General features: G+C 57.1%; 2 protein-coding genes across 2 annotated transcripts; one reads left to right on the top strand and one right to left on the bottom strand.

The window, feature by feature from the left end:
• Window positions 1-1,062: 1,062 nt before the first annotated feature.
• Window positions 1,063-2,197, bottom strand: FAM167B (family with sequence similarity 167 member B). Its single transcript, XM_021683652.1, has 2 exons — window positions 1,937-2,197; window positions 1,063-1,299 (listed from the first exon to the last, which is right to left on the bottom strand). Exons 1-2 carry the CDS (start codon window positions 2,195-2,197, stop codon window positions 1,063-1,065), a joined length of 498 nt encoding a protein of 165 aa, XP_021539327.1.
• A 2,478-nt stretch (window positions 2,198-4,675) lies between these two features.
• LOC110574849 (myotubularin-related protein 9-like) lies at window positions 4,676-10,763 on the top strand. The gene is made up of 10 exons (XM_021683651.1): window positions 4,676-4,925; window positions 5,103-5,211; window positions 5,451-5,576; window positions 5,691-5,864; window positions 6,353-6,579; window positions 8,037-8,198; window positions 8,373-8,514; window positions 8,597-8,817; window positions 10,277-10,428; window positions 10,510-10,763. The coding sequence occupies exons 1-10, from the start codon at window positions 4,741-4,743 to the stop codon at window positions 10,638-10,640; spliced, it is 1,629 nt and encodes a 542-aa protein (XP_021539326.1). The 5' UTR covers window positions 4,676-4,740; the 3' UTR covers window positions 10,641-10,763.
• The last annotated feature ends 50 nt before the right edge of the window (window positions 10,764-10,813 follow it).

Here is a 10,813-nt window from a genome sequence, read left to right as displayed (position 1 = left end):
CCCTTAATATTTTATTTATTTATTTGTTAGAGAGAGAGAGAGAGAGCATAAGCAGGGGGAGCAGCAGGGGCAGAGGGAGAAGCAGACTCCCCAGTGAGCAGGGAGCCCATCCCAGGCCCCTGAGATCATGACCTGAGTTGAAGGCAGACACTTAACTGACTGAGCCACGCAGGCGCCCCGGTTTTGAGTGTTATTAAGCATTGTCTCACTGAAGACATCCCCAACTACTTGTGCAGTAGACGTAGCAGAGTAGCGTTTCCAGCTGAGAGGTAAACAAACAGCTGCAGGGACCTCCTCAAGGTCTGATGGAAATGCGTGGTGGAGGGGCGCCTGGGTGGCTCAGTGAACCTGTCTGCCTTCAGCTCAGGTCCTGATCTCAGGGTCCTGGGATCGAGCCCCACATCCAGCTTGCTGCTCAGAGGGAGTCTGCTTCTCCCTCTGTCCCTCTCCCTACTCGGGCTTTCTCTTTTTTTTCTCTCTCTCTCTGACTCTCAAATAAATAAAATATTTTGAAAAAAGAAAAAAGAAAAGAAATGCACAGTGGAGCTGGCTTGGAACTCAGGTCTACCAGGTCCCGCATTCTTCAGCTGCCCCTTGACCTGTCACCTGTCATAGGGGTGATTTAGGATTTCAGGTTCTTGCCCAGTTCTGAACTTGATAAGAGGGGGAGACAGTGCTGGAACTGAGGGGGAGATGGGGATCCATCTGTTCATCTCCACCCCAACCCAGGCCTTCTCTCCTGCAGTGGAATCCCTGGCCCCAGCTACAGATAAACACACAGAGACCTTGGGCCTGAATAAATGACTGCAGAGACCTTGATGGAAGCAGAGAGGGCCTTTATTGAAGAGCTGGGGCGGGGGGCGGTCTGTGAGCTTCTCCCCTTCCTCCAACATCCCCTCCTCAAGCTAGGGCAGCAGGGCTGACAAGATGCTGGGGCTTTATACTCCCAGAGAACTGAGTGACCCCCCAACCCTCCTACCACCCCTTGCCAGGTGCTGGCGCCTTTGAGGCACCCCTCCCTTCCTCCTTCCCAGCGGGTCTCAGGAGGCACGCAGGTGCCCCTCAGCAGAGGGTGAAGCGCCGGGCACTGATGTTCATGCGCGTGAGGCCGAGGTGCCGCAGCGGCGGGGCCAAGGCGAGGCCGGACCCCGGCTCCAGCTCCAGCTCCAGCTCCAGCTCCGCCTCGTCCAGCAGCTCTTGGTGCAGGTGACAGGCTTGGTCCACCTTCAGCCGGTGCAGCTGGGCCCGCAGCCGAAGCAACTGCCCCGCCAGCTGCCGGTCCTGAGCCTGCATCTCCCGCTGCGGCCGAGAGGGGGCGTGAGACTGCGCACTGGTCCGCAGCCGCTCGCGCCAGTCTTCCCTTCCTGTCAACACCTGGGTCTTTGCACCGCCTGTGCCCCCCCACCCCCTCTCGCCCCAGCTTGATCCCTCCGCATCGCTCAGATCTTGCTCTAAAACTAAGGAGCGACTGTTACACAAATACAGGTCAACTAAACTGCAGTCTCCAATTTAGAGGCTAGACATCCTTTTGTTTGCACATACTGGGTTAAGAGCCACCTGAGTAATGCTGGCCTCCGCAGGTTCTGCCTTCAGTGTGGTCAGTGCCTCATTTTGTCCTGCACTGCACCTTTGCGCTCTAGCAATTCCCAGAGTAGGGGAGGCCATGCCTTCCCCATCTATGACTGGTGGCCCCGAAGGGCAGGGCGCTGTCCCCAGAGCCACAGGAGTAGTCGGTAGTAGGTAGGTTGGCTGGAATCCTGCTTCAGCAAGTCTCCCTGAATAAATCACTGGACAGGTCCATTCACGGCTGCTTAGCCCCAGGACAAAGCCACAGGAGTAGGGCAGTTGCTGGAGGTGAGGTCCATCCTCATCCCCTCCCCACACCCACGGTTGGTTCTCGGGTCCTAAGGATGACTGCCCACCCCACCCAACTCACCAGCTCCCGGCGGAGCCACTCAAGGGCAGAGTCCATTGAGTCGAAGCCGCAGAGGGTCCCGGGGCCCCCCAGCCCGGGTCTGGTTTGGGCCCCGTGCCACACCTGGCTCTGGACCCGGGCTGTCCACTCCAGATACGAGGGTCGCCGCGTCTGCAGCTGCAGCTTGGCCGTCAGGGCCTTCACAGAGTCCAGGCTCTCTTCCTTCTCATCCTCTTCATTTTCTTCACCCACTGCCTGGAATTCCAGTGGCCCCAGGGACATGGTGGGTTTGGGGTGAGTGACGGGGCAAGGCTGCAGCTCTGGGAAAGGCTGGCAGTATGGCTGGGGGGTGACGGCAGGAGTCGAGGGTGACAGAACTGTGCCAGGGAGTGTGTGATGGTGAATGTTCAAGGCGGGTCAGGGAGGCCGAGTGTGTCAGGGTGGGTGAATAGAGAGGTATGGGAGGCCGAGTGTGCAAGGGCTGGGATTTTCCTGGCCTGCTAACCCGGAGCCACGTGATGCCATCCGGATGAGGGCAGGAGGAGCCCCGCTCCTCCGGCCCCTTGGATGAATTTTATTGTCTTTGCCCAAAAGGAGACACCCTGTTCCCAGAAAGGAAGTTGCTCCAGGATGAGAAAAGCATCATCCACACTAGAGTCTTGGCCTTCTTCCCAAGACCCAAGTTAAGGGGGCTGGGGAATGGATAGGAGGCTGATGAGCTGCCCTCTGTCCTCATGACATTTGGACATGTCACGGACTCTCTGTTGGGACAGATCAATAATTTCAAGCTGTACTCTAAGGACCTTTAGGTTCCCTTGCAAATCCCTCAAGGACTATGTATGGGATAAGGGCAGAGCCGTAGATGGGCTCCTAGGCCCTCCCTCTCCCTGCCCCTCCCAGGGCTTCAACCAGAGCTGTTCCCTTTTTTAAACTTTGTATTGAAAAATACCAGGGGCACCTGGGTGGCTCAGTCGTTAAGCGTCTGCCTTCGGCTCAGGTCATGATCCCAGTGTCCTGGGATCGAGCCCCACATCGGGCTCCTTGCTCAGCGGGAAGCCTGCTTCTCCCTCTCCCACTCCCCCTGCTTGTGTTCCCTCTCTCGCTGTGTCTCTCTCTGTCAAATAAATAAATAAAATCTTAAAAAAAAAAAAAAAGAAAGAAAAATACCAGACACACAGAAAATTTCACACATCGTAAGTAATGACAAGCCTTGCTGAATTCTCCCAAACTAAACCCACTTGTGTACCCAGCACCCAGATGGAACAACTGAGCATTACCGGCATCCAGGAATGCCCCTGGCCTGTCACTACTCTCCCAATCTCTGACAGCTACCATTAGTTTGCCTTTTTGTGTACTTCCTAATGGTTCTCAAACTTTATTTTTTTTTAAATGTGTTTTGGGATTTTAAGATTTTATTTATTTGAGAGAGAGAGAGAGAGACAGAGAGCACGCACACAAGCTGGGAAGAGGCAGAGGGAGAGAAGCAGTCTCCCTGCTGAGCAGGGCTCAACCCCAGGATCATTATCTGAGCCGAAGAGAGAAGACAGACGCTTAACCAACTGAGCCACCCAGGCGCCCCTGGTTCTCAAACTTTAGTGTGCATGGAAATCTCCTGGAAAACGTGTTTAAGGAGACACGTGGTGGTGGGGGTGGGGCTGATAATTTGCATTTCTAATGAATTCCCATCCCAGCTGGTCTGGAATTTTACAATTCGTACTCTTTTATGTCTGGTTCCTTTCACAGATCATTCTGATTTTATGTTTATCTTATGGGTGTCCACCTATGATTTCTTTTCTTTTTGTGCGTGTGTTTTTTAAAAGAAGGGTTTTGCATACATGTGTGTGCGCACACACGCACACCCACACAAACCTGGAACCTGGTGGACCACAGGCCCTTTGAAGGCAGGTGTCTGTCTTATTCTTCTTAGTAATCAGCACTTAACACAGTGTAGGCATCAGTGTTTAAGAAATGAAAGAATTAAAAAAAAAGAAATGAAAGAATAATTGGATGGATGGATAGATGGATGGATGGGTCCTCCAGTAAATCCTTTCACCTCTTGTAGTTTACCAGCTTGGGTGTGTCGCTTGCCAGTCGGAAAATCCCAATGAACAGAACCTTCCTCAGTCATCTTTGTGTCCCCATACAGGGGCCAGCTCGGTGTATGGGCAATTCATATTTGGTTGAAGGATGGAGTGATAGTGAGAGGAGAGGGCAGGACTAAGCCAGGAGTGGCCCCCGTAGAGGGCGCCCTCAGGCAGGGACTTCCAGCTGTGGTGGGGGAGGGGCACCAGCTACACAGCTGCTTCCATTTAAGGTGGACTAAGGGATTTCCCCCACCCAGCCTCAGATGTAGGGGAAGGAAGCAGACAGTTCCCAGTTTCACACCCACCCTTTCCACCCCTTCCACCAGGGTACAAAAGAAGAGACGGTAATTTTTCTTTTTTAAGCCAGTGAGAGTGCCAGCTCCTAGGTTAAAAAAAAAAAACAACCAAAAAAACCCCCCAAAAATGTTGAGTGCCACCTGAGAACAAGGCACGAGGTGAAGGGCTTTAAGCAAGATTATTCTCCCCATGTCACAGATAGATGAAATTGAGGTTTCCTTCACAGGTTCTGGCCGGCGTCCTCGCTCAGAGGTGCTGGCAGCAGGAGGGGGAAATTCCTGTGAAACTGTTCGATCCCTTCCTCCAAGGGGCCTCCTTAACAGCTGTCCTGCCGGCGTCGCCAGCTGCCCAGCCAGTTCCTGTCCCTTTCGGAGCCCGCGCTCGCCCCGCCTGACGCTCCGGGAGTCTGTCCTTCTGCTGGGCCCCAGGCCCACCACAGACGGAATGGAGTTCTCGGAGCTGATCCGTACCGGCCGGGCCCAAGCCAAGCTCCTGCGGGGTCCGGAGGCGCCCCCACTGCGTGGCACGCTATGCGTCACCGGCCACCACCTGCTGCTGTCGCCGGGGCCCCAGGCGACTTCAGACCTGTGGCTGCTGCTGTTGCGTAGGGTAGACTCCATCCAGAAGCGGTGAGACGTGGCGGGGGCGTCCCCGTAGTTGCGGAGCTTGCGGCTCCGCGGAGGAGGGGGAAGGGCAAGCGCGGTTGGAACTGGTGCCCCCTTGCACTGCGTCCAATCCGAATAAACTCGTTTCTCCTCCCTTGGTGGGGGGCGGGGGATACTAAGCCTAAGCCCGTCCATCCCCAGGGTCTCGGGTGACTCCGGCACCATCACGTTGCGCTGTAAGGACCTGCGAGTGTTGCAGCTGGACATAGAGGGCGTGGAAGCCACGCTGGACATCGCCCGTTCCATCGAGGTACGCCAGCGGTGCCCCCGAGGCCCTTAAGCTACCCCTATTTCGTAACGACGGGAGTAAACAGGGGCTATTGCGCAGGGAGACTCAGCATCCAGTGTTATCCTGGGACACAGCTAATGGCAAGGGATGCAGGGTGGTCTAGAGTACTTGCAGAGGAGGGGGCTGCGGAGCGCAGGGGCCGGGAGCGCGCGGGTGAGAAGATTTCGACTTTGCCCAGATCCCCCGACTTCCTTCCCCAGGCGCTGTCGTCCTTGGAATCGGTCATCACTTCCTTTCCATTCTTCTACCGTCCCAAGGGCTTGAGATTGGGCGACGCCTGGCACTTCCACCCACCCGAACGCTACTACAAGCGAGTAGCTCGCGAGGTGGGTGCGGTCGTGGGGGCCCGCGGTTGTGCGAGGGCCGGGCCTGGAAGGGGCGTGAGGACCGGGCGCTCACTGAGTGCCCTAACCTGGCCTTCGCCTCTCCCTGCGCCGCAGACCAACGCGTGGCGGCTGAGCGAGGTGAACGGGGACTTCAGCTTGTGCCCCAGTTACCCCCGCGCCGTGATCGTGCCTCGCGCGGTAGACGACGATGCCCTGGCGCGCTGCGCCCGCTTCCGCCAGGGAGGCCGCTTCCCTGTGCTCAGCTACCACCACGCTCCCAGCGGAACCGTGAGCCCGCCAGTCCCCAGACTCCGCCACTAGGAACAACTGCGGCCCTTCTTGGCCCTTTTCTGCACTGGCCCGGTCAATTCGCGGCGCGCGGGCCTCCCAGGGTCCTGCCCTTTCTGGCCCCGCCCCCTCCGTTCCCTCCGCCCTCCCGGACTCTGACCCCGCCCCTCTGTCCCAAGACGGAGTCTTGCCAATCTGGGACGGGTCCCCGGCCGTTCGGGTCCCTGGAGCCTAGCCCGGTCTTCGTCAACCCTGGACCCCCCGCCCAAGGTCTACTCTTCGGGTCCCTTTCCCCTCCGGCTACACCCCACCCAGGCCCGGGCCCTGCGCCTTGTAAGTTCCGCGGCTAGGTTCCCTGCGCTCCAGCCCGCCCCTGCCAGGCTCTAGACCCGCCCTAGTGTGTAGACGCTCCCTAGGGGCTCCCCGAGCTACGTCCCCGGGCCGGGGCTGGGTGGCTATGGCTTCCGGAGTGGAGTCCCGGTCCGCAGGTGCTGCTCCGTTCCAGCCAGCCCCTGACTGGTCCCCAGAAAAGGCGCTGCGCTGAGGACGAGGAGCTGCTGCGAGCTGTGCTGGCGGGGGCTCGCCCTGGGGCCCGGGGCTTCGTCTTGGACACGCGCTCGGCTCAGGCCGCCAAACAGGCCCGCGTGACTGGCGGCGGCACCGAGGCCAAAGCCGCCTACCCGGGCTGGAAACGGCTGCACCGGCCCCTGGAGAGGTGAGAGGTCTTTCTGTCCTCTTCTGGGCGCTCTCCCACCGGACTCTTCGGGGATACGAGTGTCTGTGGCGGGGGGTGGGGGAGTGGGGGTGTAGTAGGAGTAGGGGATGTCTTCCAGGAACCTTGGGGACTGACTGTTAGGCATTTCTGAGTAGCCATCCTATCCGGTGAGCATCCCCACTTGCACCCCCCGCCCAGAGCTCATTTCTCTCTAGGTACCCCCAACCCTGCCTGGAAAGAAAAAGCCTCTCTTTACATTAAACTGGAATTTGTCTTCCACGAACAACCTCACCACACACACACACACACGCACGCACACACGCACATACATGCACACACACACACACCTCTCTCCCCATTGGTCCCAGCCCTCCCCTGAGGGCTCTACCTGCGCAGCTGTATCTATCCAGGTGGTGGTAGTACCAAGAGCAGGTCCTCAGGGAGTTTTTGTGCTTTACCGAGAGTAGACTGCTCCCCTGTCCAGAATAAAAACTGTTTATTCCTTTATTCAACCAGTTACCTCTTGAGCACAGAGGCTGGGATGGTGGCCAGCCCAGACGGGGTTGGGAGATCAGCAGTACGTGGGCAGTTAGGGTTCGGTGTGATGAGCGGCAGCACAGAGCAGGTGCCCCTCTCCTGTGTGTAGGGGGTGCAAAGAAAGTTTCCCTGAGAACTGGAGGTGTTAGCTGGCACCTGGAAGAGGAGTTGGCCAGAGAGCAGAACATTCCAGGTGGAAGGAATGGCAGGTGCACAGGGGCAGAGCTCCTGGTCATTTGTCCTGTTTGGGGAGCTGCAAGCACTTCAGAATGGTGGACGTGTAGACTGTGGGCTAGACACAGAGAGAGATGGGGCTAAAGGGGTGACAGGGACCAGAGCAAAGGTCTTGAATGTCATGATTATGAGTTTAGACTTCATCCTAAAGGCAGGGGGCAGCCACTGAAGGCTTTTACACAGGGCTGGAAAAGTCTCCATGAGATTTTCTGGCAGGAGGTCACATTGGTGATCTTGAGCAGGGCAGTTCCTGGGAAGCAGGAGCAGGTACCAGAATCCTAAGAGTGTTGTGTTTCTCTTATCAGACTGGGGCGTCCCAGGGAGTACCGTGTTGCTCCCATCAGACTGGACTACTTCAAGGGCACTGGGATGCTTCCATCAAATTGGGGGTTTCCCAGGGCATTGTTTCCCAGGGGGGCTGTGTGACCCCTCCCCAGGTATCCCCCCAACAGACTAGGTCTCCCCCAAGGGGTCTGGGGTCTCCTCCATCAGATTGGGGAATCCTCCAAGATACTGAACCATTTCCATCAGATTAGGTGGGCCCCCCAAATGGTCCTGTGTCCCTCTTGTCAGATGGGTTCCTCTGAGGGTTCTTTGTCTGCCTCATTGGTCTGGAGCGCTTGTTCCCAGGCTATGCTCACCAGAGCTTGGGTGGAGATGGGGTGACCGGATTCCTGCTTGTGCAGGGGATGGCCCCTACAGGAGAGTTTTGTGCGCCTGGTGGAGGCCTGTGGAGACCTGGAGCAGAGCATGGACCGCTGGCTCAGTCAACCGGAGGCCTGCCACTGGCTGGCACATGTGAAGGAGGCACTCAGCACCGCCTACCTAGCAGCCCAGGGCGTGGGGAGGTAAGCCCCCTGCCACGAGGCAAAGAACAGGACGGATGGGCAGGGCCCTCAACCCCTGGGCACACAGCCATGTCTCAGTAAGCACGGACAGCCTAGAAATGGGCCCATTTGGTTCCTGGCCCGCCCACCCCAGGCTGGGAAGGCCTGGCCACTGTTAACAGCCCTGGCCCACAGGGAAGGGGCCTGCGTCCTGGTGCATGGGGCTGAAGGCACGGACAGCACCCTGCTGGTGACTTCGCTGGCCCAGCTCATCCTGGACCCCTCGAGCCGGACCATAGCTGGATTCCAGGAACTGGTGGAGCGGGAGTGGATCCAGGTAAGTGGCTGCTCAGCCCCAGCCCTGCCCCTCCATCCAGAGACCCTGCTTCCTTGTGCCCATTGCTCTGCCCCCTCCCCAGGCCGGCCACCCCTTCCAGCTGCGCTGTGCCCACTCGGCCTTCTCCCATGCCCGCCCCAAGCACGAGGCACCCACCTTTCTCCTCTTCCTGGACTGCGTGTGGCAGCTGGGCCGCCAGTTCCCGCAGTCGCTGGAGTTTGGGGAGGGGCTGCTGCTGGCCCTGTTTGAGCACGCCTATGCCTCCCCTTTTGGCACCTTCCTCTGCAGCAGCGAAAAGGAGAGGTGAGCGAAGGGGGTGTCAAGGCGGGTCAGGGGCCAGGCACAGGCCAGGGTCAGATACCTGCTGCATCAGCACCGAGGTCCCTAGAAGACATCTGTCCCTTTTGGATGAGTTTCTCTTTGGGGAAAACTCGTGTTTTCTCCTCCCCTGCCTCCAAATCTCACCCTTCCCCTTAACTTCTGCAAACCCAGATTTGAATGGGTCCATGGCCAGTCCTTCAGACCTACCCACTCTGTTCAGAGCCAAGAGCAAACACAGCTCTAGCTTAAAAACAAGGACTGAAGGGGGAAGTTGCTGCCAAATAAGTCATTTCTGAGGCTCTCTACCACTTTGCAGGGTTGATTCTAGTGAAGCAAAGGAGTAGAGGTTGAAAACGGAGTCAAACTGTTTGGGCTTAACTTCCGGCTCCATCACTCACCTTGCTGGTGATCATAGGAAACCTGTTTCCTGTTAGTAGCAAGGAGGCTTCTAGTAGCAGCCGGCATGTCTGGGGGCCGGGGCTGCGTGTGGATTAGCTGGGTTAAAGCATGCGAAGTGCTTGGCACAGAGCCTGGCACGTGGGCACCCCAGCAGTGGCTGTTCTTACGATCTGGTTCGCCTGTTGCCTATGCTCCCAAGCCCCCCAAAGCCATCTTTCTCTCATCAGTCTGACATGAGGGGAGGCTTCACTCCTCTTCTCGCTTTTGTTGCTCAACAACCCCCCGCCCCAACGTTGTTTTCACTGACTCCACTACTGGGTCATCACGGTTAGAAACTCTTATCTCGATGTATCTCCCTCTCCCCGGTCCTTCATATACAGTCTTTCTCCTAAAACTTTCTTACCTTTTCCTTTCCTGGCAAAGGCCCCTCCTACCGACCCCAGTCCAGACTCTTCTTTCCATGTGGGCTGTGGGAACAGCCGCCTCACTGTTCTAGCTGTCACCAGTTTAAAAAACTCACCCAACAGGGGCGCCTGGGTGGCTCAGTTGGTTAAGTGTCCGACTCGATTTCCGTTCAGGTCATGATCTCGGGGTCATGAGATCGAGCCCCGTGTTGGCCTCCACAATGGGCTCCGCACTGGATGTGGAGCCTGCTTGATTCTCTCTCTCCCTCTGCCCCCCACCCCCTGCTCGTGCTTTTTCTCTCTTTTTAAGAGAAAAAGACAAAAACCCACCAACACTCACTTGGGCCCTCTCCCATTTTCTTGCTCTTGGCCCTGTAGTCTCCCCTCCTAAGTACTTCCATGCTTTTGCATACCTGTTGAACTTCTGCGGACAGAACCAGCCCAAGTGGCACATTCTCAAGACTTTGTCTTGTTCTACTTTATTCCAGTGTTCAGTACAGGATCTGACTGGCAAGAACATTTGCAGGAAAAAGGAGAGATTATCCCTGCCCCCAGGGTGGCTGTCACCCACCTAACCAGGGTTCCCAGCCCAGAATCCCAGAAGGCATAGCTTGAGTCTGGAAACTCACTCCCTACAGATGCCTGTGTGAAGTGAGGACTCGAACCCACTCCTTGTGGTCTGGGCTCAACCAGCCAAAAGAGCAACGGAAACTCCGGAACCCGCTCTACGTCCCCAATCCCTTGGCCATCTGGCCTTCTGTGGAGCTCCAGACCCTGCGACTATGGCAAGGTGACCCCCTACCCCACCTCCTTCCCTGGGGAGCTAGCCCCTCTGCTCAGCTTCCTTATCTGTCCTCCTCTTCCTCCTCAGGCCTGTTTCTGCGCTGGATCCGCCCGCCTGAACCTTCAGAGGTAGCCTGGGAGAAGGTGTGGCAAATAGTGACAGATAAGAAGACCGAGGGCTGTGAGCCAACAGTTTCAGCCTCTGAGCCCCAACTTTAAGTGCTGGCTCCTTGGATAGTGGTTGAGATGTTCCGGAGACCCCTCCAGGTCCCTCAGCACCTTTGGACCTTGGATGAGGGCGCCTGCAACCCAGCCTAGTCCAAAACATACTGAAGCTCCAGGTTTGAAGTGTCTGTGGTGTAGGGAGGTCTAACTAATAAAGGTCTCCATGA

Source organism: Neomonachus schauinslandi, chromosome 4 (genome assembly GCF_002201575.2).
Source record: "Neomonachus schauinslandi chromosome 4, ASM220157v2, whole genome shotgun sequence".
Lineage (NCBI taxonomy): Eukaryota > Metazoa > Chordata > Mammalia > Carnivora > Phocidae > Neomonachus > Neomonachus schauinslandi.
Note: the sequence above shows the minus strand (reverse complement) of the source record. Positions and strands in the feature narration are given on the sequence as shown.